We start from the raw sequence: 26293 nt of genomic DNA on the forward strand, positions 1-26293 counted from the left end.
CTTCATCTTTTCATTTACGCGCCTCTCTATTAAAATGCCAATCCATTGCAGTAAATCTCACACAACGAGGAATAAGGATCCTTATTATCACGCACTCGCCATGGCCAGCCAGCAAGAGGCAGAGAGACTTATACGGGAGTTTACTGGAGAATACAAGTATGAGCACAGTCATTCGTGTAGCCGCCTTCGTACTGATGAGGTAATAGGGTAGAAGAGAACGTCTACGAAAGTGGCAGAAAGCTCTTGCGTGAGCTGCTTCTGTACATCGACGCGAGGTTTTTTATTAATGCTATCGATCGCAAGGAACATCCATACGTCTCTTTCAAGATACACCCCAGTCACATTGACGTTGAGTTTAATGACGATGGCTTTACAAAAAGCGATTTGGAACATTTATGCAGGCCTTTTACGACAGTAAGGCAAAGCACTAGCAGACCTGGCCTCAATTCTGTCATCAAATCAACAGCTAAGATTTATATCCACTCAGGGAATTTCTCACTGGACTTGCGTCTCACTACCAGTGAGGGGAAAATAAGGCCTACTTGGGTATCACCATCTGTCCCATTACCAGATGAGCGAACGCACATGGTCATTTACTTTCACGACTATGGCACCGAGGAAGATGTCGCACGACTCAAGCACGTTATTCTGGCCCAGTTTGAGAACTTAAAAGCTGAATGTTTACTATTTATCAAACATCTCTGGCGCATGACTGTTGAGTTCTATGACAGAGGCGGTGAGCTCCGTCACTCAAAACAATTCCGGAAACTATTTTGGGGACCCAACCGTCTATCACTCAAAAGTGCCATCAAAGGCCAGGGTGAAGCACGGGAAGAAAGCCAATGGTATCACGTAACGAGCCAGCAGACCGGCGGCGGAAGGGATGTTACGTTGGCATTCCCTCTGACCGAGAAAGGGAAACCTTCAATAGGCACTGGAAAGAAAGATATCTCCAACGTTTTGGCTTGCGGGAATTCAGATTACAGCGTAAGAAAATGTTCCCTGCAAAGTGGATTTATAGGCAGGGCTCTAACTATGTGCATCAGTTTCTGATCGACGGTGACTTTGAGGTCACCTGCCAACAACAGAATTTTGAGTCTTCGTCGCCAATGAACAACTCAATTCATATTTGGGTCACAGCAGCATTCTTGCAAGCCATTTCTGAGTTTCGCAACCTCCCGAATCTTTGTTATGAATGGCCATTATTCCTCCCACCAATCGGTCACGAGATGCCACTCAGCCGAGAAATCCGAGATATGGTTCAGAGGAACCTCTTGGTGAAGGTCCATAATCAACCAGTCTTGCGATGCATGAACGAGATAAGACTCATACCTGACTACTTCAAAGACGAGAAAGGGCAGCCGTTACTTGCACTTGCTGCAGAAAACTTGCTTTTGTCACCGGCCTATCCTGAACGCGTCGTGCAGGTCTTCGAAGAGCACGGTGCAAAGATCATTGAGGACGAGACTCTTTTGAGGCTTTGGAAGTGTGATATGAGAAATCAGAAACCCAAGATGCATCAGAAAGACACTACTGAAGAGTGGCATGCAAGAATGGCGCGATTCCTTCTCCAGTTTTCGAAAACCTCAACCTTTAACGATTGTAGGGTCAAGTCCGAAGCAGTTGTGCCTCTGAAAAATGGAGCATGGGCGTCTATGCTATTCGGTCCGATTTTCTTTCCACACACTGGAGATATTTCCATTCCCGAGTCCGTCGATTTGAGGATAGTAGCGCCCTCAGCTACTCGAGATCCTGATCGGTATACTCTATTCAAATATCTTGGGGTTACTGAGCCCTCCCTCGACATTGCCAGGAAGTCAGTTCTCAATAGCCTGGTCGCATCGGATACTATCCCTCTCAAACTTGTCAACGACTGTCTGCAATATCTCTACCTCACGCATGAAGCCAGCGGCTGGACGCGGGACCGTTACGATGAAGTTATCGTTCTCACAACAGACTCAACCGTTGCGAGGCCACAATCTAACACTAAGGCAATTTATCTACCAGGCAAGGGTCACCTGTTCAGTCCAGAAAACCTTCTGGGGCCTGCAAAGTCAGAATCTTCTCTTTCTTTCTCTTTCTTACATCCTGAAATTCTGAGCTATGTGCCAACTCAGGGCAACTCTTCACGCATCAGTTGGAAGAGATGGCTTTGCGACTACGTCGGTTTGAGGGAAGACATCTGCCTCAAGTCAGATGAGACAGGAAAATTATCGTCTGATTTGCTTCATATCGTAAGTCAAAATCCAGAAAAGCTTCTGGACCTTCTTGAATATCTTCTGTCTAAAGGTGAAGTGGAGTTATCAAGCGAGTCTGCTATCAAGTCCGAGATTCGACAACTGTCTGCAAGTGATCTTTGCGATGTTGAATTCACGATTGAGCTACAAGATACTTGGCTTCCTCTCAAAACTCTCACAGATATAGTTGAGTCCTACATGGAACAACCCGGACAGTTCCCTTTTCTCAGATACATTGAAGACGATAATGGAGGCATCAGCACAAAGTGGAATTTCCTATCTGAGCATCGTCTTGTTGGTAAAGAAGACAATCTCGATTTTCGTCTCGAGATCTTGCGCTCAATCTGTCGCTCAGATCCTGTGAAGGATCCTATTGGTCAACTTCAGAAAGTCCTGGATTTATACGTCTCTATATATGGCAAACTCACTGATTCCGAAGAGATGACGAGCAGCAAAGAGAGGCTCAAGTAAGATGTCCTATGTTGTTGAATTTAATTAGCGCTGAAACTAAAACCAGGAACTTTTTCGATGAATCCGGCATCGTCTACTTCAATGGCGAAGAACTTGAGTGGACGAGTTCTTCGATTTGTTTGTGGGACGCACCACCAGACATGGTCACAAGGTACTCGCTCAAGTCCTGTTACGAGTTACAAGGCTCAATCGTTCAAGTTGGAAGTGCTCTCCAGAACATTTTTATCAAAACACTCGGTATACAGAATGCTAGTCTTGAGCATATGGTGGAGGAGTTGAATGAGCTACGCATTAGCAATGATGAGGATCCTACGAGAATTCTCCGGATCTATGAATTCTTGAACACGAATATTCCCTCGTCTCAAGACATAAGGTACGTACCACTTTGTCACAGCTTAATTCGACCTGTGACTCTGATATCAGAGTAGGACTTTATTTGAGAGCTCACCGCTTATCTTCATCCCCGACGGCCCATACACAGGATGGCACACATCAACTGAAGTCCTATGGTCTAGCAACACGGACCTATGCGGCATGGGAACCCTCGACAATACATATGAATCAATTCGTAATTTCTTCGTCGATAAGCTTGGAATTAAGTCTTTATCACTACGAATACTTTACGACCGCCTGATCAATTCTCCCAAATGCAAGCCACAGCAGATGAAAGAGGCCATTTTCATCTTGAATGACTTTCTACGAAGCGAACCAGTGTTCCTGGATCCGCAACCTGTTAGAAATGCTGAAATATTTCCTGTCAGAGATCCTGATGGAAGAGTCTCCCTCAGATCTCTAGAAAAGGATTTTGCCATTCGAGATAATGACATTTTATGGACCATTTTCGAGAGGCATATCAGTCTTCTTGACTTCAACCTTCGGGAGTTCTATCGTCTAAAGCCTTTCTTTGGATGGCTAAAACTTGAGAGTCGCTATTTGTCTAAATGTGTCCGTGAGGACGCGACGGTCTTTGCTACAGAGAAAGGTCTCTTCGAAGCACCTGCAGTTCCAATTCCTTATAAGAAGCGAAACTTGAAAGCCATGGCCCGCTATATCACTCGGTAAGACCTTTGTTACTCATGATAGAAACAAAACCATTAATACCTTTAGGGTTGCGGCGAATTTCGATAGCCCGTACTGTCGCTCTGGGATCAAAGCCTTTCACAAGCATCTATGCGAGATTGAATGTGTACAAGTATGGAGGATAAATACCTTCTTCATTCTACAACAGAATGGCGAGACCTTTATATCGGAGAGTCAGATATCTAAGGCACATATTGCAGAACCTGATGGGAGACTCAGGATCTATGTTCCCATGGATCCCGCATCACAGGATGTCTGCTTCCGCTCAGTATTGCCCAGAAAGTTCGCAACATGGATCATGCAGGATCCCGAAAGTAGCGACCGACCTCACGTTGACATTGAGATGGTTAATGCACTGACTGCCATCTTGGCCAGCGAGGCGACATCTCTCGACGAGATCCTTGATGAACTAGGTATTGCCAGAATTTCGTATGATGGCCTCAGCGACGATGGAGATGAAGCCACGAGACAGAGGATATCATTCAAAAATGTCGTTGAACGGCCCCGAAAGGCAGACTCGCCGTCGTTTGGTGTCCCCGTCAGCAACTGAAGCGAAAGTGTATCTTTGAAGGCGGTTGAACATACCGAAACCAACGCTGGGACTGGGTGATAGAGATGGGCTACCGAAAGAGCACGTATCCCAGCCAAGGAGCTGCTGTAGAGTGCCACTATGGCGATGTGTGCTACTGAAGCAAGTTGATTTATCCACGATGCTATGGGACTTGGACTGTGATAGTATTGGGGGGTTACAATAAATACATTCGCAAATCAAGGACATGATAGAATCATACTTGCATAGTTGAGTGACTATTAGGACTTTAAAGCCAGTTCACGGCTGGTGTCGCCCGTTTTGCCTCGCCATCATAATCTTCTTACTGGCCTTAGATATGTGAAATACTTCAACGCAAGAACGTGTTTCATAAAATTAAACAAAAGAATCCTAGAGTATTTATTCCTCCGTTTCGATGGAGGAAAAAATGGGAATAGAGTCGACCCCCTGCGAATTTAGGCCTTGATATCAAGAAGTAAATCGATAGGGACGGCTCCAGGCAAATCGTCCATGTTGAAGGGTAAAGGCGTCACCCAATAAACTGACCATTCGCCATTGCCTTCTGGGTCTCTCCATGCCATCCAGTGTCCGTCATTTATGTCCTCGTCGGCAATTCGCAAAGTGCGGCCCCTAGTCCCATCACCAAGAGCCTTCATCGAAAAATCATGATAGACCATTGAACCAATGCCAAGTGGGCTAGTCTCAGGCGAGGTCTGCAACTCATACGGCCCTCGGCCGCTTGGACCGATGACAGATAAAAAGTCTGACATGAAGTCGTCCTTCAGTACGAGGGACGTTTCATTTGTTTTACATTGTAGGCAAAAGGTCAGAGTCCCGACGTGGGTAGGGGCCAAAACTAGATTCTTGTTTAAGTTATGCGCAGCATGCATGCCATTCACCTCATGGAGGCCGCTATAGCGCGTCAGTATGTCCCAGGCAACTGAAAGGGAAAAGGATGTTGGAAGAAATAAAACAAACCTTGAAACCCGGATACTATACGTTTCAGAGATACTCATCGTGATGTGGTCGGATGTAGGAAAATGATCAAGAGTCAAGGACAGCTTGCAACACGACTTATATTATAACCTTGACCCGGATTTGCGGTTTAGCCGAGTCCCGACGGCATCGTCCGTTGGAGCTAGCTCTTGTTAGCCCTTTGTGTTCTAAACCATTTGTGACTCATTCAACGAAGGTTTATTTAGCTGAAAACTAATTCCTGAATACGAGTCCTGAATACGACCGAATCTCCAATAAACGTCCCCGCCTAACGCCACTAACCGGTCTCTACCTGGATATAATGCATAGTGTCTGCATCACTGTATCTGGTTACTAAAGTGCGCACAAGAATTTACTGTTGTAGTTGTTGACTCTCTAGCATCTAATTTTATACACCTGTTAAGCCACCTCATTCAGTTAGTTGAAGTGCTAAACGATCTTCGGACCAAACTCCAGCCAGCTGGCCGCTTGACCAACGGTGAAGCCAAGGGCTTTGTGAAGCAATTAAAGTACAACATTTCTAATCTCGGCGAGCAATGGCCCGAGAGCGTACCTCTGGAGAGCCCGTCAACGGGATCACAAGTATCTGCGGCACCTCCAGTCGATCACCCCAGAGAGCTCAGACTACCGACTGCTACTGCAAGACGAAGATCGGCGTCCGCAAGTAGTCGAGGCCTTCATTTGGAAGGTACTGGCTACTGAAGTCTTTGGGCACTTCCACTGGGCTGGTGGGACCGCCGCTCCTCGTGTGTGATCCCTCCAGTTGTTTTTCACACGTAAGTGTACTGGTATCAAAAGATTGAGAACTTGATGCTAACGCAGGGGAATAGCTAGTCAACTAGGCTCGCCTAGACTCTTTGACGTCCAGTTGTGGACTTGGAAGACAACCCAGTTATTCTTTGAAGCCCTCAATTCTCGAGGGGACGATGAGAAGGATCAGAACAAACTCTATCTCGAGCGCATGAAGAACAATGTCACTTTGCTTATCATTGAAACTCTCGGGTTATCAATCAATTCTAGTGGTAGTATCGCTGAGCAGCTGGATGATATCCTGCAGGGCGCCATTGAGTTGGACAAAAAGTTCTGTCAACAGGGTGCAAGATGGGAGTGGAAGTATTCATACAAGAGTCATCACGAGGGAGCGTTGGTTTTTGACGGTGACTTTATGAACTTGGATCGAGCAGAACGGCTTTCTTCTGATGAAAAGGCCCAGGCTCAGCGGCTGGTTAGGTTCGTCATTTCACCGGCCCTGATAAAGCGAGGTGGTAAAGATGGCATGAATGATGAACTGGAGACTACTGTGATGAAGATGGTGGTATCATGCAAGAACTAGACAATCAGCTACAAGGTTATTCTTTAAGATCTCAGCCAAAGCAAATGTCACACTAGCAAAGTTGATTCGTTTATGGAGAAGGACCTGGATTCACTCAAACTAAGACCTTGATTTTTCTTGACGTGAAATGAACCCCCGAAAACGCCTAAACGAAGTGACCTGAGGAAGCTGGTAGCTGCTCTGAATCAGGGGGTCTGGCCATAGACGAAGTCAAGAGTTCCCATTTTACTCGGGCACAATAGATGATAGATATCCTGAATCTTCAGTATACAAGTCATTGGCTCTTCATAACATTATCTTTGTCGTCGGCAACTCCAATATCTAAATCTCACCAATGCCGAGCTCAAGAATTTCGTTACATCTCTCACCCAACATGGAAGACCCTTGAAGTCAGGTTCAAGGTTACAACGTTAGAGCATGGTAGTTGGAATCCCCGTTCCAGGTTTGAGATAATGTAAAAACAAAGACAAACGATCGTCTCTTACCTTCGCCGGTATTCTTTCCATGTATCTGCTCACATAGCTCGCCAAGAAGACAATGAATAAAATACATCCAAGATACTACAAAGTTCAACAATACTCTCAATAGCCTGAACAGTGTCACAGACAAGCGCCGGCAGACCATCAGCTTCGGCATCACCGGAAGTACAGGATCCTACCCCGACAATGCCACGAACCCGGCATGACAAGGTTTAGCCATGTGGGAAGTATGCGGCATCAACTATCCCGAAGAAAGTTCCTGGGATTTTATTGTTGAGAATAGCATGGATTAAGGTATTGAACAATAATTGGATCAAGTTATTGAAGGAGTTGACTCCTGGTAGTGCCGCGAGTGCCCCCGAAGGACGCGTGGCAACTACACCTCCGGCTTTTGTTTTATGAGGTGCTGATAATCGTAAAATACATTTGTCGATCAAGGATAAGATCTATCCTGGTGAACTCTCCCATGCGCTGTAGGTGGTCAAAAACGTATATGTAATGAACGGCTGAACGAATTTTAGATGATCCGTTAATCGAACCCATGCAGTGAGAGTGAGAAGGTAAATTTTGTGTGTGTTTAGATATATACCTAATAGTCAAGTCTAAAATATAGTTCAAATACAATCAACACGCCTGCGTCTTTCAAAAAGAAAATGAAGTGGTTCCCAAATTAACAAGATCCAAATCCCCGATTACTCAACGTAGTTGAGCTTGAAGTCCTTGGGGCCCTTGTAGCGCTGGATCTCAGCATTAGGCTCCTTGGACTGCCAGAGCTGCTTGTTGGGAATGAAGTGCTTTCCAACAGTGTCGCTGATGGGGCTGACGGGCTGGGAGATGGTGAAGGTCAAGCCCTTCTTGCTGCGCTTGACGGAGAAGGTGCGAGAAGAGTCATCGCCGCACTTGGCGTTCTTGACATCAGGGAGGAGATAGTTGGCGGACTGGACGTGAGCAGAGCAGTGGACGGGGTTCTTCCAGGTCTCCATGGTTCCGGGCTGGATCACCTTGAACTCATAGCTGAAACATTATGTTAGAAATTGCTTATGATAAATAGAAGGATAATACTGACTCGCAGAAGGTGCTGTGAGGGATGCAGCTGGCGGTGAAGTCCTTGACCTCGTAGACGGCGTAGCCCGAGACGGCGGCAGCGGAGAGAAGGGCGGTGGTGAAGAACTTCATTTTGGTGGTTGAAGAAAAGGTTGGTGGTTTGTTTAGGTTGAGAGAGGAATTGTAGTATTGAATGGTAGTGAGGTTGAGTTGTTGTTGAGATGAAGGATGAACTTCCATTGAGGAAGCCCTCCCTTTTTGTATTGCGATTGTCCCCAGAAAATGCTGGAGCGCATGTCGATCGCCTCATTCGCCGATCCCTCACAAATCCGCCCTTGAGTCTTGCTGTTTGTGGGGAATTTGAGGGTCACGATCCCCGAATCTCGTATTCTACGTGCCGTCCGGAACTCGGCATTTCGCATGCATGGCCCTCCGGCTAGATCATCGCCTTATTCAGGCTAATTTTCTATGGTCATGTCTCAATTGAACACAGCGCTTCAATATCTAGCCTCGATTTGCGTCCAGAAGGGCCCAGGCCTAGAAAGTCGCAAGATTCAGGGTCCTGTGATATAAATAGCTACTATTTTTATCCCTCGTTGCTTAACCCTTTTAGGTGAAGAAATCTTGGGCCGAGGTTCTAGAGTGTTCAAATGATGTCATGGAGAAGACGCTTTGACAGGAACGCAATGACGTCGACAATGTCTCTCGGCCGAGTTATCGATAACATTTGCTTTGCATTGAAAGTCATTTCAGGCGAGTATAGGCGCAACGGAACTCGGATGATCGTCATTTCAATACGAGGTTCTGTCTTCAATGCGCGTCACGAAATGGCTTGGCAATGGAAATGTTTCATTGCGACGTTGCAATTGCTACGAAACCAATTGATCATAGCGTCACTGACCGAAACTCTGCTATTTCCAGTTTAACATATTTCGTGATCATTACAGTATCTTGATTTTTAGGTCTTCTAAACTTATTCTGTTTTGGTCTCTAGCAACAAATATAGATAATGGAGTTGGTATATATTCCACCACTTCCAGAGATGTCACGTAGTCTCACTCTCAGAGCAAAAAAGATGGCCATAAACTATTACAAGCTCCTGGACGAAGCTTTAGCGGAATTTCTAATCCAGTGTTGTATAAGAGATGATGATGTACTTGAAGATCAGCTACCCTAGAGCTCACCCAAGAAGTGGATACGCTCCAAAGACAGTTCCCCATCTACGGATACGGGCTTTCAGAATCATCCGGCACTAGCCATATTGAGATTAAACCTCGGCCTTTGGATCCGTGGTTCGATTCCCATCTTTTCTGTTGCTTGGCTTGCTCCCACTCTAGAATGATCAGTTAGTCTCAATTGCAGCTAGGATTTTATTCAGAAGAAATATAGGCATATGAGATTCTTAATGGAAATTAATGTCACAGTCAGAAGTTGCTTTGTCTTGCTGTTTCACACAGGCATTTTGTAATGGTGACTCAGACGGTGAACGATTTAGCCAGAGGCGTTAAGTGGGTGGGGAAGCGCGAAGAGGCTAGCGTACACATTCATATAAGTTGGTCTTCAGTTACCTATTTACTGAACGAACCTGGCCAGTTTCCTCACCTCTCTGTTCACTATGACGCCCCCTACTCTTACCGGTCCTTTATGCACCAGGCAATCTCTTACTCGGGACCTCCAAAACCTCGGCCTGAAACCACAAGATACAGTCCTGGTCCACAGCTCCCTTAAGAGCATAGGATGGATCAACGGCGGAGCTGAAGCTCTTGCCCAAGCTCTTCTCGACATCCTTACACTCGAAGGGACTCTCGTTGTTCCAACGCACACTAGCAGCAACTCAGACCCGTCGAAGTGGGTTAATCCACCAGTCCCTGAAGAATGGTGGCAGACTATCCGCGATACCAGACCTGCGTTCAACCCCAAAACCACTCGAAGTGAAAACATGGGTGTATTGGCTGAGACAGTCAGAACATGGCCAGGTGCAGTGAGAAGTACGCATCCTCACACCTCATTTGCTGCAATTGGTGCCAAGGCGAAGTTTATCACAGACGGACATGATCTGGACAGTATGCTGGGAGAAAAGAGCCCACTGGCTCGTTTGGAAGAGCTGAATGCCAAGGTCTTACTTATTGGTGTTGGATTTGATAACTGTACCTGCTTTCATCTTGCAGAGTACAGAGTAAACTCACCAAAGGCTGATATCTCATTCGCGGTGTCAGTCAACGGAGCTAGAGAATGGGCGACTGTATCAGACGTCAGTGTCAACGAGGAAGACTTTTTGGAAGTGGGGAAGGATTTCGTTGAGCAAAATAGTGTGGCGAAGGGTCAAATTGGTGCAGCAAATTGCCATCTGTTCTCGCTACCTCAAGCAGTCAAATTTGCCCAACAGTGGTTTCTTTCCCATCGAACAGCAAATCCTCAGAAGACTTGACACTAGAGTGCCCTTTTCAAGAAAGCCGTTATTGGCAATCTGAGGCCTACCTCTAGTTAGGAATTGAAGTCCAAGTTTGTGGTTTGCTCTAGTCTCCAGTAGGGCATCTCAGCCTCGAGCGAACAACGTCACTTTTCTCTTAATCAGCACTTAGCATCCTAGCCTGTTTCACTAAATTCAGTTTTCTATCTCGACATTGCATTTATCAGTCTGCCTAACAGCACAGCCTTACGCGCTTCAAGTTCGGTAGTAAGCGGGCATGTCGTGTCAGCCATCATCACGTGGCTACCTAGCGTGGGTAGGCTTTTTGGAGGGATTTTTCAACTGTCAAGTTCGAATTTCAGCCTTGATTGCTCAACACAAAGTCTTCATTCTTACTATCTGTTGAGCATAATGACCGAGACTTTGTGCGATACCTGCAAGCAATTTGCAAAAGACTTTGCTGAGATTGACATTAAAGAGTCGATTCCCAGCCGCACAATCGCACCGAATATCTACAAACTCAAAGAATCAGTGCACAACGGCTGTCCTCTTTGCCAAATCATATACCAGTCCTTTTGTTATCAAATTTCAAAATGCAATTGGACTGAGACATTGGCTATCCATCTTTCGGCATATAAGGTTCTCCGTCATTACAAAAAGGTTATAGCTGAGGGACAAGATCCAAAAGAGCCAAAGGTTTGGTGCGGTATTGGAACAGACATAGACCGCAGTCGATGGCACCCTCTGCCACTTGTTACGGACGAAGAAGAGGAAGCAGGCATTGGGGAAATGACCTCGCGCAATGTAAGATCAATCGCAGATTTATCAGCGGCCGAGGGCGTTGAGAAGGCTGTTGCGTTGGCCAAAAGATGGATAGAAAACTGTTCAACAAGCCATGAAAAATGTGGTATGCAGCCTAAGAGTTTAGACTCAACCAAGATAATACCGACAAGACTCATCGAAGTTGGTTCCAAAGACGGAGCAGTTCCCCCGAAAATAGTGACTACAAACTCCTCATTCGAGATCGAGTATCTTGCTTTGAGCTATGCATGGGGTTCCGGTCACGATTTCGCCAAAACTACAGCATCTAATTTGGTGAAGATGACGAAGCATCTGCCATGGGATGATCTTGCAAAGACCGTACAAGACGCGATTATCTTTACGAGAAAGTTAGGATATAGGTATCTATGGGTCGATGCTCTGTGCATATTACAGAGCGAAGGACCAGATGACCAGCGGCACAAAGATGACTGGTCTTATGAGGCGGCGAGGTTCGGACAATACTATGGAAACGCCACCTTGACGATCGCAGCAAGCGGTGCCATATCATCCCAGCAAGGACTGTTCCTCGACAGGCCCGCACTTGAATTCGATCCGCAACCAGTGACGCTCACGATCAACAAGATCTCCGGTGGCACTACACAGCTTGAAGTTCATCCAGCGTCCCCTTCATGGGAGCTAAGTATTCAGAATGTTCCCCTTCTTACCAGAGGATGGGCCATACAAGAGCGAGTCCTATCAAAAAGAATACTCCATTTTGGCGCCAGCTGTTTGCTGTGGGAATGCTCTGAACTTAAAACAACAGAAGCGAACCCCAACAGCTCAGAACCCAAGCTCTATGGTTACAGAAACGAAGAATTTGTATCTATTTTTAGGAACTTGGAAAATCAGCAGCAAGATGATCTTATAACGCTATGGTACCAATTTGTCGAGGCTTATTCTGGGACAAACTTCTCTTTCTATAGAGATAAGCTCCCTGCACTCTCCGGTATCGCGAAAAGAATCCAAAGCCGTTTTCCACAAGATTACATAGCAGGCATATGGGAGTCTTCTATTCCTCAAGGACTGCTTTGGATAGGCTGGGGAGGGCAAGAGCCTGAAGTTGACTCATTGCGTGGAACAAATCGACCCTCGTGGTGTTGGGCCTCTCCTATCCATCCGATCATATTTCTACCAATTATGACCTACTTCAAAGAAAAGTATTTGACCCTTCAAGTGAAGTCGTGGTCGGTTAGGACCAACGGGCCTCAGATATCAGGCCAGATACTCGAGGGGAGTGTGACTATTTACGGTCCTGTGAAGTCGTTCAACCTCTACGATCTGAACTTGGATTTCGTTTTTGGTCCCGAGGCTCACGATAGGGGAGGAAATACAATCAAGAGCGAAGCTACGCTTGGTATCCGAAAGCCTGAGGACCACATCGCATATTTGGATTATACCAACTTCTTGGGAGTCATCAACCGGAGTTACACTTGCATCTTGGTCGCAAAACTCCTCCCGTCAATGTGGACTCTCGAAGAAAAGAGAATGATCGGTGCCGCGCTAATCCTGGAGGTTACTGACCATGTTGGAGCTGCCAGTCAGTATAAGCGAATTGGTGTGCTTTGTCTTCCGTATGAACAATACTGGGCCAACGTTCAGGACAGTAAGACGGTTGAGCTTGTCTAGTGCCTACCAGAAAGATATAACCAGATCGTTAGATTAAGGAATGATGGAAGCTTAGTTATACTTAAGATACAACCCATCTAGCGAGCAGAGGAGTCGAGATGTTATCCAACGCGAGCATTTGTCTTGTTGACTTGTTTGATCCAGTTTGATGATGAGTCGAGAGAAGGACGTACTTTCTGCTAGCTTGATAGAAAATATGGGACCTTGTTGTACATACGTTAAATATGAAACTGAGAGATACCAACTGGAAGAAGGAATGCGTACAATAGAATCCTCGCCTTTGAAGCTGAACTGCTACAATGGTTAAAAGAATGTATGATTTTGGTCCCACTAAACTGTCTACATACTGCATTGTGCTACAGCTCGCTTGATTCTGTCTCGAACTTGCTTCTCTAGAAGGTAAGGACCGCTGATTCCAATAGTGAGCGTGAGAGAGACAGTCGCGTGTTCGACTGACCCCCTTTTCCATCATCCTGGCTCTTCAAGAAAAGCCCCCATTTCTCTTACAAACATGCTCCTCTTATAAAGGGCGTGATACAAGGCTCCGTCATAGATTTATATAGTCTCGAAAGAGCCCAATGACGAGATCTTAACAGACGCCCTGGCAATTCGGGTTGCTGACGTAGTTAACGGTCAGAATACCATGGTCTCCATCATTGTTGTCATCGGGAAAGAAGACCGGGACGCTGCCGCAGTACTTGCAGCCATGGTTACGGAGTTCTCCGAGGAGGCGCTTAATATCACGACCAGGCAGGCCACCAGTGCTTTGAAGAAAGGCACAGAGTGAGCCTCCACAGACAATGTGCTGTCCGTTCTGGTACCAACGGTCGTCATTGAGGCCACCGGCATAGTTGATGAGGTTGGAAAGCGGCTCGGTGCCCTGGCCGCAGAGCACACTGCCCTTGCAGTTGATTCCAGCGGCTACGTTGCTAGCTGCCATGAGACCAGTGGCAAGGATAGCGGTGATATGCATGCTGAAAAGAATTAGAGTTCGGGGATGCTTAGTGTTGAGCATATACTGACTTGAGTTTGGTGACGAAGATTCGGATAGAAGATTGGATTTGTTGCAGTTAACTGAGCTAGATAAGCGGAGTGGGTGAATTGGAATGGAAATTTGTGAATCGGGAGAAGTAGCTAGCCTTTATATACGATTTGGACATTGAGATCTAGTACCAGCAGTCCAAAAGGGGCCCCTCAAGCATAGTTCAACTCAGGATCATCATGCCTTGGAACGACTCGGAACTCGGCATCGTTGACGCTGATTTCAACTCAAAATATCTATTTCTACCTTCCTTTTGTGTTCATATATCACATATCACCTTTACTGGTGCGTCATAATAATACTCTTGAGTTTGGGTCTTCCTGTTTCTCTTTGGTCGATGAGGCCCGATATGGTCGTCATGAAAAGGACTGCCTGAAAAGACCAATCAAATCAAAGGCTGACACTCATGGAATTGTAAATGCAACAGAGTGGCTCATCCGGTAATTGACTTTACTGGTTGAGCAGCAAATTCCTATTTGGGCGTCTTGTCAGGGATATGAGTAAGCGGCTTCACATACCATGCATGTAACGCCGGTTGTTGTGCCGAAATGATGCTACAGTCATGATTGGTAAGGCTCATTGGGCAAGAATTGATAGAAAGTTCACTGATGAATCACAGTAGAATCAATTTGATGCATAAAACTTTGGATAATGCACTTTGATGTCTGATGATAGCCCGCTGACGCATTGGATCCTTCCGAGTGTCACACTACTGCTTCTGGACATCCGCATGAGCACATTACCGCTCTCGGGCATGTAGGAACAGCGGTGATTTTATTATTCCCTTATAATTATAACATCTCAGACACTAAATGCCGCAGCTCGTTTGTGTCCGGCGCATGTTCACACCTCTGATCCACTTTGTCACCCGACGCCCAAACGACAGTCAAGCTCGTATACTGCTCTAAATTCTGTAATTCAACTGGCAATACGACCGCTATGCCATCTCCCATATCGCTTTCAGACAGCTCCAGGACACGAGTGCTCACGTCATCGAATCGTCCACATAGAAGTTTGCCCTGGTCCCATCGCTCACTTAATGCTCGAAGGATAAACATGACATCCTTGACGACCATCCAAACATCCAGACGCCGCATGGCATTAGTATCTCTAGCTATGCTGGTTCTTAGGTGCCAGTAGCTGTAGAAAGCCATAAGGCCAGTCCAGTAAATCTTCTCGCAGGCAATCTGCACGTAGAATATCGAGTTAGACTCGACCAATCGGCGATATATCGCGATGAACCCAACAGCTGCTTGCCATAGTTCACCAAGCTCATCATGCGTCCGTTGAGGTAACAACCTGCAGGGTCTAAGAAGAAGCATGCGACCCATCAACCATTCACTTTCGATAAGGGTCTTGTTCGGTAGCTGAGAGCTCGAGTCTTTCCAGTCGCCCAACTTCTTGCTGATTTGTTCATGAATTGATCGCGCGTCGCCTGTTCCGGAGCCTGGAGACTTATTCAAGCGATTGTATATCTCGGATTGTATCTGCAGTGCACGATATCGCTGCAGATAGCCGTGAACCTCGACAGCTGTTGCTGCTGTCTCGATTCTGAACGTGGGCAGGGACACGTTAATAGCGGAGTCTGATATCTCAGTGGGCCGGCCGCATCCCAAACTCATGGACCGATCGAAAGAGTACATACTCCACCAAAGACGGCGTCGTGTTTCCAAGAGGCTTGTGGCGACAGAATCAAGAGGCTGTGGATCTTGATGGAGTCCAAGGTCAACGCACATGCGCATACCGACACCGATAAGATACCATGCGTCGAGTAACGAAGGGTTGAGAGTAGCGAATTGAATCAAGAATAATATCGACTGGACACCTATGATAGTGTTTGGTAAGATTGCCGATTCGCGGAACGTCAATGCTGTGCGAAATAGTCTCTGTGCTTGCGTTGATATGACACTATCAGCACTTCGTGATAGGCTCGAAGCAGATATAGCCAGCACCAGCAGAACAGTGAAATAGCTATATCCGTGGCTAATTGACGAGCGATCAAGATCATCTTGACTAGGCGTAAGAACACTCGCTGGATCTTGTGGTGGGCCATCCTGTCCGCGTTCGCGAGGAGGATCAACGCCGGAGAAGACATGCTCGAACTGCACCCAGAAGCCCTGGATAGAGAAGAAAGGTATTCGTGGGTAAACCTGATCAAAATAGTGCTTTGCCAGGCTTAACGCCGTTGACTCTTTGGGTAAACATGGTGCAACATCACTGGCTTGGGTTAATCGCAGGGCTGATGAGAGTTGGTTGGTGCTTGCAGTTGCCAGCACAAGTGAAGATAGTGTCGGCCCTTCAGCGGCTGAGGGGTATGAACATGCTATTATGGGAAGTGCTCCGATATCTGCGATGAGTGAATCGATGATAGATCGTTGATGGGTCTCTGCAGATTCATTCCTTTTGGACCGCTCGGTATCTGACGGCGAAGTAAGATTGTTCTGTCTAGCATTAAGCTGACTGAGCCGCTGTTGGGCGACTTCAATCTTCTGTCGAAGATAGGTTGGGTAGTCTCGTCCACGGTTTGGTGATTCCGTCGAAAGAGAACATGTTGCCTGGCGGCCAAACTTGACGCAGCCACCACATGCTGGAGTTGCGCCGTTGCACTACGAGGAATGAGTCTTGGACCGAATTCATTGAAACTCACGTACCTTGATCTTCCGAGCTTTGCAGAAAGTACAGGCCGAGAATATTTGCGATACTCGCAAGGTCACATTCCGTATTGGTCGACCTTGGACATCTTCTCCAGTCTCGCTCATAGTAACGTGGGCTCTGCAGCTCCGACTAGTGGATGCCAAATCGTCGGCGCTCGCCTAACAATGTCCAGGCCTGACGTGCCAATTCCAGCAACAAGCGATCAATCAGGCTCATGAAAATATCACGAGGACCGATTCCTCCGTTGAACGGCTTTAGCTGACCATGGAACAGCCGACCAAAGGCGGCTCCTTGATGCCGATGGGAGTCTCAAGTCAGGTTGCGGGGAAAAAGTGGACTGTCCAACGGAACCACCGCAAAAGTGATAGTGGCAAGTCAATCAGCTAACGGCGGTTCCGCTGATGTAGCTCGTAAGATTGGCTAACGACTTATTGCAGGCGGCTGCATCGGGGTGATCTCCAGGCTTTGGGAATGCAAGTAATAAAAGAGGCTATTTCATAGCATGTAATCTACAAATTATCATCATCCTAGCTTGACTTGAACGCAAATTACAACACTTCACTAGCCAGCCAAGTTAGTTAGCACTCAGACTTCGCTACCATGGCCCCGGCAAGGATATCCCACGACCCTGTCCTCCGTCGCGAGCCAGCAACACAAAGCCGCGACTTTCAGCTCCGCACCTTGAACTCAGATCTCTGTGTCTGTGGTGGAGGCTTCGCTGGTACTATCGCTGCCATCGCAGCAGCGAGAAACGGCGTGTCAGTCATTCTCATCCAGGATAGACCTGTTCTCGGAGGCAATGCTTCCAGTGAGGTCAGATTATGGATCCTTGGAGCTACGTCGCACATGTTCAATAACAATCGCTATGCGAGAGAGGGCGGTCTTGTTGATGAGATTTTACTCGAGAATTTGTATCGAAATCCCGAGGGCAATCCTCTGATTCTTGATACGATTCTTCTGGAGAAAGTGAGATTGGAGTCAAATATCCAGTTGTTTCTCAATACAGCTCTTGTTGGCTGCGACAAGGACGGTGATCGAATCAGCTCCGTCAGCGCATTCAACTCCCAATCCTCTCTCAAGTTCACCATCCAATCTCAACAATTCATCGACTGCACCGGCGACGGCACACTCTCCTTCCTCGCCGGTGCCCCCTTCAGAATCGGCGCCGAAAAGCGTGATGAATTCAACGAGCTCTTCGCCCCATCCTCTGAGTACGGCCATCTTCTCGGCCACTCCATCTACTTCTACACCAAAGACACCGGAAAGCCCGTCAAGTACGTCGCACCAGCATACGCTCTGAAAGACGTCGAGGGAGAAATTCCTCGCTTCAAGAGCTTTAGCACGAAAGAGATGGGCTGTAATCTCTGGTGGATTGAGTATGGTGGCAGACTTGATACTATCCATGATACGGAGCAGATCAAGTGGGAGCTTTGGAAGGTTGTGTATGGAGTTTGGGACTATTTTAAGAACTCGGGGAGGTTTCCCGAGGCGGAGAATCTGACGCTTGAGTGGGTTGGGACTATTCCGGGGAAGAGGGAGAGCAGACGGTTCAGTGAGTCCCCCAAATGCATTGTCTGTGAGCAGAGCTAATCTTTACAGTCGGTCCCACTATCATGGTGCAGCAGGACATTGTTGAGCAGCGCTACCACTCTGATGCTGTGTCATTTGGAGGCTGGTCTCTTGATCTTCATCCCGCTGATGGTGTCTTCTCCGAAGTCGACGGCTGCACTCAGTGGCACTCAAAAGGTAAGTTCATCCATCATACGATCAGGTTTTCATTTTACTAACAGTCCCAGGCGTTTACCAAATACCATTCTCCTCAATGGTGTGCTCCGAGATTCCAAATCTCATGTACGGAGGCCGCATCATGTCGGCATCCCACGTCGCCTTCGCGTCTACCCGGGTTATGGCGACATGCGGAGCCAACGCCAACGCTTTGGGTATCGCTGCATCTCTTTGTAAGAAGCAGAGCGTCGACCCCATGGAATTACTTGTCAAGAGTAACATGAAGAACTTCCAGCGAGAGCTCATGCGCTTTGGTCAATTCATTCCTGGGTACAAGCTAAACGACTCCGAAGATCTTGTTCGCTCAGCCTCGCAGATTGAGGGATTATCTTTTGAGCTATCACAACTTCCAGCTGATGGACCACCAAAGGTTTTGGTTCGAAGTCTTGCGCAGATGCTCCCCCTCTCACAAGGATCTGTTCCTACCTTCTCCATCGCAGCCATGTCAGTCGAAAACACCGTATTGACGGTTCAGCTTCGAGGTTCTCAGAAGCCCTACAACTACACGCCCGAGGTCATCTTGGCTGAGACAAAGTTTCCCCTGGTTCCAGGACAGAATGATCTTGTCATCGACTTCAAGGTCGAGAACCCTCAGACTCAATATGTCTTCCTGTCCTTCCTGCAGAACGACTCGGTGGCCCTCTGCACCAGCAAGACACGTGTATCAGCACTTATGACTGTTGAGCACGAATGTACTCAAAGCCCGCCTAGTGATGTCGGAGTCGACGAGTTCGAGCGCTGGACACCAGTTCGAAGGCCAATGGGTCACAACCTCGCCTTGACGCTGGATCCACCTCTGAAGGCTTGGGGGGTCGAGAACATCTGCAATGGCGTTCCCCGACCGACCAAGAGAACGAACTGCTGGGTCCCTCGTGCCGGCTCATCTGGTAGGAAGATTCTCAAGATTGGTTGGGATAACCCTGTAAAGGTGAACAAAGTTGTTGTGCACTTTGATACAGACTATGATCATGCGCTTGAGTCGGTGTTGAGAGGTCACCCAGAGAGGACTATCCCCTTCTGTGTCAAGAAGTGGCGTCTGTTGGACCTCTCTAGTGGAGAGCGAGAGCTGTATGTTGAGGATGAGAATCACCTGTCGCGCCGTGAGGTCGTTCTCGAGGAGAGTAGGACGGTGAAGGAGCTTGGTATTGAGGTTCTGGAGTTGAATGGCGATGAGAATGCCTTTGGTGGTATTTTTGAAGTCCGACTGTACGAATAGATACATGTAGCTGGGAATTGGTGCTATAAGTAAATTTATTTTTTATGCTTCTCAGTCATCTGCCCAGTCTCAATAATATACAGAGGTAAAACCACAAAGATTCTTCTCTATCTCTCTGTACAATGGATATTCTTCTTTCCCAGAAACCACATCTTGACTTGCCACTCCAATTGCTTGCTTCCGCAAAAGAGCACTGGGCCATCAGTATATTTACTCAAACTCTCCAAGTCTTGTTTCTCCATTCTCCCGAGGCGGAAGACATCGCTGTCGTTTTGATCTTGTAAGAGCTCCCTGAAGCGCTGAGACCACCAGCTCTGTGACTTGCCAGCAGCCATCCCATCAGTTTCTTCTCCAAGCGTCACGAAAATTCGAATCACATTCCAATCTCGTGAGTACAGCATCTCATGGTTCCAGAGATACTCAATAATTCCAAAGTCATCACCTCGAATGCTGCAAATGAGACTAGGCTTCAGGCCATTGGTACTGCTACTGCAGTTTTTGGCCGCCGCCATAGCAATGAATGGTGCGATTCCAGTTCCGCCAGCTATGCACAATACTTGGCCGGCTTGTTCTATGATCTCGGAGGGGAATCCGCCACCGACCTCAACAATCTTAGCGACCAAAGGTCCATGCGGTCTTGGAAGTCCCAACAGCCCGGTAACGCGGCCATTACGCGCCATGAGAGAGATGCTCTCAATGCTCTCATCCTCTGCATACTGCAAGTGAAATGGTGTGAAAGAAAGACATCGCTCTTGGTCTGATAAATTCTGGGGTCCCGATACAGGGTCTAGATCGGACGGGAATTGCAGTGTCAGGTGTTGACTTGGACGGAAGCTCCGACTGAACTCATGGTTTGTAAGAATAGAGAAGGAATGGATGCTGAGGCTGGGAGTTAAGCGAGTCGACGAGATATGCTTAAGTTCGCCGAGAGACGGAGAATCCCCGTTGGTGCCGTTGACGGTCATGGCAGGGAATCGGGTCAAGTGATGATCGGTAATTTTCGTAAATCGTTAGACTTGAACCTGCATCTAATAGTCAGTCCATTATGAACCGACGTTTAGAACTTATCATAAAACGGAATAGTTGCATCCAAAGGCCCCAGACGGAACCACCGTCGTGAGTGAGGAGAAACAAGCGGAGGCTCCGTCTCTAGCTTTAGCGCACCCCGCAACGCGGAATCATACCATGAAAATCCCTGCTTCAATCCAGAACCCGACTTCGCTACCCCAGATTTAGAGCCATTTGACAAAGGATTAAAAAGTATGCCTTCCCCAGACTTTCTTGCGGGGAACCTCAACAGCATGAACACTTGAGTTCTCACCACTTGTTCAATTACTATCTTCGACTGTTTGTTATCAAGATGACCACCGAGCTGGGTGCCGTGCCTGCGCAGGGCAAGATGAGCGGCTGGCTCTTCTTTAGTATCTTCGTCATTTCGATGGGTTCCATCTTCTGGGGGTATGTCAAGACTTCACAGCACGCATTGGCCAAAGACTAACAGTTTGTAGATATGATATCGGTATTCTGAGCACCATCTACGTCTCCCCCGGCTTCAACAAAGCCCTGGACCACCCATCATCTAGCGAGAAGGGTCTCATCACAGCTATCTTCGCCGCTGGCCAATTCGCCTCTTTCGCCCTCCTCGCTGGTCCCATTAACAACAAGTATGGTCGAAGATGGGCTGGCTTTGGTGGTGTTTGCCTCCTCTGCGTCGGAGCTGCGATCCAGACTGGTGCCGTTCACCTGGCCATGATGGTTATCGGACGAATCATCGCTGGTGTTGGAACAGGTGTTGTGTCCACCGCTGTTCCGCTGTATCTCAGTGAGATCTCGCCAGCCAAGCATCGTGGTCTCTATGTTGCTGCTAACCAGGTCGGCATTGTCTCTGGGTAAGTAGACCATCGCATCAAGCGAGTGCAGTGCTAACTGGTGCAGTATCTCTATGGCTTTCTGGGTTGGCTATGGCTACTCCTTCTGGGACTACGGTAATGGCATCGATCTTGAATGGCGCCTCTCCACCGCCATGCAGTTTGTCCCCGCTCTTCTCTTCCTCGGTGGTGTCTTGTTCATTCCTGAGAGGTATGTCTATCATAGTTGTCCTTTACGCTTGCCGCTAACTCTTATTAGCCCTCGATGGCTCGTCGAAACAGACCAAGTCGAAGCCGCTAGCGAATCCCTCTGCAAGCTCCGAGGTCTCTCTGCCACAGAAATCCAACCCGAACTTGACGAGATCCGCGCCAATATCCTCTGGCATCAGGAGAACTCCATCACCTCAGCTCGCGTCTTCATTCAGCAGAAGCCACTCTGGTCCCGACTCTGGCGTGCTTGGTCTCTTGCATTCCTCCAGCAGATGAGCGGTGCCGCCGGTATTCGATACTACCTCCCCACCAACTTCATTGCCGCTGGTACCTCTGAGGAATTGAGTCTGCTTGCTTCTGGTATCGACGGAACTGTGCAGGTGGTCTGCACTATTGCAGCCATGTTCTTCATTGATAAGCTTGGCCGAAGACATTCTCTTGGTATTGGAGCTATCATCATGGCTTTCTGCTTGATGGTGAGTAACAATAGTTTGGTTCGCTATTCGTCTGCTAACAAAGGTTCAGATCAACGGCGCCCTGCAAACCGCGTATCCCGGCCAGAACAACCAAAGCGCCAACTACGTTAACATTTTCTTCATCTTCTTCTTCACTGTCGGATGTAAGTCACTGCACCACGCACCAAGAACGCAAAACGCTAACAATTGCACAGACAGTATGGGATTCGGACCCTGCGCTTGGATCTACGCCTCCGAGATCTTCCCCGCCAACTGCCGCTCCAAGGGTCTTGCCATCTCCTCCTCCGGCTCATCTCTCGGTTCGATCATCGTCGGCCAGGTCTGGCCCGTTGCTGTCTCCCGTATCGGACCTCGCGTCTACTTCATTTTCATGGCTTTCAACGTCTTCGCCGCCATTCTTGTCTATGCTTGCTACCCCGAGACCAAGAACAAGACTCTGGAGGAGCTGGATTCGCACTTTGGATCCCTCAATGTTCATTCTGAGGAGGATGCTACGCCTAAGCAGATGCTTGGAGCTGAGGAGGAGCGAGTTGAGGTTAGGGATAAGTCTGTGTGATTCGGCTTGTGTCCAGGATGAAGCTTCTAAGGATAGCTTCGTGCTCATGCCTTTGGGGCGAAACTTTGACTATATGAGAACTCTTTCAGGTGCACATGGAAGATTATTTCATCATCTACATAGTTAAATAATTGAGACTCTTACTGTACTATGACCTCTTTGATACACATACTTGTGGCAGTTGGTTTCGGGTCTGACAGGTCAATTCTTGATCGTTTGGTGACATGAGATCGGCTATCGGAAAACAACTTTGCTAACAGTACAGGCGCACCATTTTGCTACAAATGCTTTCTCCAGAATCAAGTATGGATCCAAGTAAATATCATAGACCAGTGCTAGAACTCTTCATCCCGCGGAAGAGGTAGATTCAAATATATGAATATTATTACTGTGTCTAATCGCGTGACATGGTGTAGCTTTTTTCGCTTTGTTATTGATGTATCACTTGTGGTTGATGCAAGTGATTGAAGGATCATCCTTGAACCAGCGTTTACTTGTGACTTCTGCTGTTTATCTCCACTCTACTTCATGAGCATGGTAGGTCACATTTAGTTTAACTCAAGTGCTTCCCAAAAGTCAATGTTATCACATTATAGCCGAATCCTTACTGAGAGTAGGCTTCATGGTGTTAAACATAAAACTTCAGGGTATGTTAAAATCGATGTGAGGAGTTTTGTGGAGAAAAGGATCAGCTGCCTCGTTAGCGAGGGCGGAATGGATTCCACGCCAACTTTACTCCGCATTTTTACTCAAAGCGATCGGCTCCGACTTTGATCGTGATCCAGACGAGACATTGCAGGGAAGCAGTCGCGTCGGATACACCAAATCTATGTAGGATGATGGCGTGTTTGGCGGATGATGGATCCGCCGTACTTTGTAAGCTCCCTAATCATGGCTTCTTCATCTGTATACGTTTGTGAGACTTACAATGATATAGACAATAAACGCGTGTAATCGTTGTCGCAAACGTAAAGCGCGTTGCGATACACGTGAGCTGCTCTGCGATTCGTCTTCCATCGATCCCTTTCACTGATGTCAAAACAGAGATTCCTGCCTGTCAGCCATGTCAAAATTCAGGCTCGATATGTGATTACACGGATGGTCGCTCGGGCGACGTCTATCCTCGAAGTTACATCCATGATCTGGAAGCACAACTGATGCAACTGGAGTCTCAGCTTCGAGAGGTTGACGATGCGGCGACAACGGAGGTGTCGCCGCCTACTTCGACATTGCGCTCAGATGATGAGCCTGCCCAAGACTTGATTCGCGTCGGAGATGAGGGGCATGCGCATTTCATCGGAGCTTCAAGCGGTAGGGATACACAATTCACAGAAATTACTTGAGCTTACGGAAGCGTAGGAATGTACTTGGTCCGATCAGTCCTTGAGTCGGCTCAGCAGAACTACCCAAACTTCGAATCGCCATCTGAAACAACAGAAGCTCGAACCGGACCAAAGGAACCAGCTAGTAGCAGTACTCGAATCGCCTTGCCGTCACGAGAGACGGCCAATAGTCTTATCGACACGTTCTTCAGCCAATATCAGGTTCAATATCCCATTATCGATCAGCAAGAATTTAACAAGGCCGTGACGGAATTCTACAGCCGCCAAAACGATAGGGATGGCCAAAATCGACCAGCATCTGGCGAGGTGTGGACTCGATTCATGCTTAACATGGTGCTTGCGATCTCTCTCATGTTCATGTCCAACGATCATAATGAGAGCACGACCTTATCCAAAAGCTTCACTGCCAATGCCATGGCGGATATCAGTCTGATTATGCAGACAAAGAATGTCAAGTCGGTTCAATGCCTGCTACTATTATTGCTTCTCTCGATACTCGACTCATCGTCTGCGCCGGTTTGGTATATCTCCGGCCTTTGCATGCGCATGTGCATTGATCTCGGATATCACTCAGAGACCACAATAGCTATTTCTTCAGCCAGTAACGACATAGAGGATGAGAGGATACGTGAAGCAGATACAAAGCGAAGGCTATTCTGGGTAACATACAGTTTTGATCGGACCCTCAATATCCTTCTTGGTCGGCCCTTCACCTTTGACGACTTTACCGTCGACATTCATCTGCCGAGACATTCGTTAGTACCGAATAAGCGGCCGCAGATACTGCACTGGCTTGAACTTCAACAACTCGAAAGCGAGATCGTACATAAGCTCCATGCAGTACGGCGTGACGATGCGGCTCATGTCGGAGAGGACACTGACCTTACTGAGTGGACTAAGGAGATGACCCAGCGGTTGAAAGGCTGGAACTCAGTAGCCCTGACTCTCACTGACTCCGATGGTCACAACGTGAACTGGTGGGGCTACTGGTATCGTACAGCGCTGCTCATCCTCTACAGACCGTCTCCGTCTCGTCCAAACCTCAGTACGTCTGACACGTTGTCATGCTACGAAGCTGCAAAGGACCTTATTCAGCTCTCATACCTTCGTATCAGCGAGGGTCTGATGGACTTCACCTGGATAGACCTACATTTTCAATTTATGAGCGGAGTCACTCTCGTATTTATTGTCTGGAAGAATACTCAGGCGAGAATCAAGGCGAAGGATGATTGGATCTCGTTCAAGAGCTGTTTGTTTCAATGGAAGAGTATACTGGAGAGACTGGGAGTGCGATGGGAAAGAATTGCTCGAGCGCGTGAAGCACTATCCAAATTAGCTGATGCTACTATCGACCTTGTCGAGAAGGATATGATGCGATCAGCAGGAGGCGGCCAACGGCTACCAATACACCACAACTCAGAAGAGTCTCGGCGAGATCGAAGGCGTTCTATCATACAGCAGCTCCGGAGACAGGATTCTGATGGCGTATCGCAGCGAAACTTGGTCGTTGGAAGCGATGCAAACATGCAAGATTCTAGTCCTCGAGAGGTAAATCTAGAACGTGGAAACAGAGGAATGGATCAGATTTATGGACCTCCCATAGACGCCGAGACTCAACATCGACCAGCAGTTCATATAGCCGAATATGGGGCGGAAGCCACGGGTGACAATTGGACCACTTTCGATACATCAACAAACACTCAGCGAGGGCTCTTTGGCGACACACAGAGCCACAACACTATATCATCAATGATACCAGAAGATACGTGGCCTCTCTTCGATCTCTCAGATGTAGCAGTCGCACCCGATGAGCTAAACTTCTGGACATACTTATCAGCCCCAATGCTCGGCGTGGAGGATATGTCAACGTCCCAGTTCAACGCTACGGGGAGGCCAGATGATGCTTTCACGAATAGCATTCTGAACTTTCAGGGAGACTTTAGTAATATCACGCCTGAGATGCCAGTTGAGTATCCGGAGGATAGAGACTATGGTCACAACGCTGGGCAGTAATAATTAGCAATTTTTAACCAACAAGGAAATGTAACATAGAATGAAAATTCCCTTGAAATATGGGAATACGTCGTATTGACT

At 47.5% G+C, this 26293-nt stretch overlaps 12 protein-coding genes across 12 annotated transcripts; 7 read left to right on the top strand and 5 right to left on the bottom strand.

Moving 5' to 3' along the window:
* Positions 1–100: 100 nt before the first annotated feature.
* Positions 101–4338, top strand: FPRO_12094 (uncharacterized protein; the record flags this gene model as incomplete). Its single annotated transcript, XM_031221639.1, has 6 exons — positions 101–156; positions 207–987; positions 1047–2704; positions 2755–3081; positions 3137–3766; positions 3816–4338. The coding sequence occupies 6 exons, from the start codon at positions 101–103 to the stop codon at positions 4336–4338; spliced, it is 3975 nt and encodes a 1324-aa protein (XP_031087178.1).
* Positions 4339–4793: 455 nt separating this feature from the next.
* FPRO_12095 (uncharacterized protein) lies at positions 4794–5354 on the bottom strand (the record flags this gene model as incomplete). The annotated part of the gene is made up of 2 exons (XM_031221640.1): positions 4794–5250; positions 5317–5354. The coding sequence occupies 2 exons, from the start codon at positions 5352–5354 to the stop codon at positions 4794–4796; spliced, it is 495 nt and encodes a 164-aa protein (XP_031087179.1).
* Positions 5355–5870: 516 nt separating this feature from the next.
* Positions 5871–6667, top strand: FPRO_12096 (uncharacterized protein; the record flags this gene model as incomplete). Its single annotated transcript, XM_031221641.1, has 2 exons — positions 5871–5998; positions 6169–6667. 2 exons carry the CDS (start codon positions 5871–5873, stop codon positions 6665–6667), a joined length of 627 nt encoding a protein of 208 aa, XP_031087180.1.
* A 1171-nt stretch (positions 6668–7838) lies between these two features.
* Positions 7839–8322, bottom strand: FPRO_12097 (uncharacterized protein; the record flags this gene model as incomplete). The annotated part of the gene is made up of 2 exons (XM_031221642.1): positions 7839–8160; positions 8213–8322. The coding sequence occupies 2 exons, from the start codon at positions 8320–8322 to the stop codon at positions 7839–7841; spliced, it is 432 nt and encodes a 143-aa protein (XP_031087181.1).
* A 1483-nt stretch (positions 8323–9805) lies between these two features.
* FPRO_12098 (uncharacterized protein) lies at positions 9806–10618 on the top strand (the record flags this gene model as incomplete). Its single annotated transcript, XM_031221643.1, has 1 exon — positions 9806–10618. One exon carries the CDS (start codon positions 9806–9808, stop codon positions 10616–10618), a length of 813 nt encoding a protein of 270 aa, XP_031087182.1.
* Positions 10619–11011: 393 nt separating this feature from the next.
* Positions 11012–13048, top strand: FPRO_12099 (uncharacterized protein; the record flags this gene model as incomplete). The annotated part of the gene is made up of 1 exon (XM_031221644.1): positions 11012–13048. One exon carries the CDS (start codon positions 11012–11014, stop codon positions 13046–13048), a length of 2037 nt encoding a protein of 678 aa, XP_031087183.1.
* Positions 13049–13637: 589 nt separating this feature from the next.
* FPRO_12100 (uncharacterized protein) lies at positions 13638–14021 on the bottom strand (the record flags this gene model as incomplete). The annotated part of the gene is made up of 1 exon (XM_031221645.1): positions 13638–14021. One exon carries the CDS (start codon positions 14019–14021, stop codon positions 13638–13640), a length of 384 nt encoding a protein of 127 aa, XP_031087184.1.
* Positions 14022–14881: 860 nt separating this feature from the next.
* FPRO_12101 (uncharacterized protein) lies at positions 14882–16849 on the bottom strand (the record flags this gene model as incomplete). Its single annotated transcript, XM_031221646.1, has 2 exons — positions 14882–16696; positions 16742–16849. 2 exons carry the CDS (start codon positions 16847–16849, stop codon positions 14882–14884), a joined length of 1923 nt encoding a protein of 640 aa, XP_031087185.1.
* Positions 16850–17345: 496 nt separating this feature from the next.
* On the top strand, positions 17346–19746 carry FPRO_12102 (putative trichothecene C-8 hydroxylase; the record flags this gene model as incomplete). The annotated part of the gene is made up of 3 exons (XM_031221648.1): positions 17346–18297; positions 18345–18491; positions 18542–19746. 3 exons carry the CDS (start codon positions 17346–17348, stop codon positions 19744–19746), a joined length of 2304 nt encoding a protein of 767 aa, XP_031087186.1.
* A 107-nt stretch (positions 19747–19853) lies between these two features.
* Positions 19854–20711, bottom strand: FPRO_12103 (uncharacterized protein; the record flags this gene model as incomplete). The annotated part of the gene is made up of 1 exon (XM_031221649.1): positions 19854–20711. The coding sequence occupies one exon, from the start codon at positions 20709–20711 to the stop codon at positions 19854–19856; it is 858 nt and encodes a 285-aa protein (XP_031087187.1).
* Positions 20712–21106: 395 nt separating this feature from the next.
* On the top strand, positions 21107–22856 carry FPRO_12104 (putative ascus development protein 3; the record flags this gene model as incomplete). Its single annotated transcript, XM_031221650.1, has 6 exons — positions 21107–21204; positions 21255–21635; positions 21682–21825; positions 21874–22300; positions 22350–22443; positions 22495–22856. The coding sequence occupies 6 exons, from the start codon at positions 21107–21109 to the stop codon at positions 22854–22856; spliced, it is 1506 nt and encodes a 501-aa protein (XP_031087188.1).
* An 891-nt stretch (positions 22857–23747) lies between these two features.
* FPRO_12105 (uncharacterized protein) lies at positions 23748–26212 on the top strand (the record flags this gene model as incomplete). The annotated part of the gene is made up of 3 exons (XM_031221651.1): positions 23748–23806; positions 23851–24167; positions 24216–26212. 3 exons carry the CDS (start codon positions 23748–23750, stop codon positions 26210–26212), a joined length of 2373 nt encoding a protein of 790 aa, XP_031087189.1.
* Between the last annotated feature and the right edge of the window lie 81 nt (positions 26213–26293).

Source organism: Fusarium proliferatum (genome assembly GCF_900067095.1).
Source record: "Fusarium proliferatum ET1 genome assembly, contig: FPRO_scaffold010, whole genome shotgun sequence".
Lineage (NCBI taxonomy): Eukaryota > Fungi > Ascomycota > Sordariomycetes > Hypocreales > Nectriaceae > Fusarium > Fusarium proliferatum.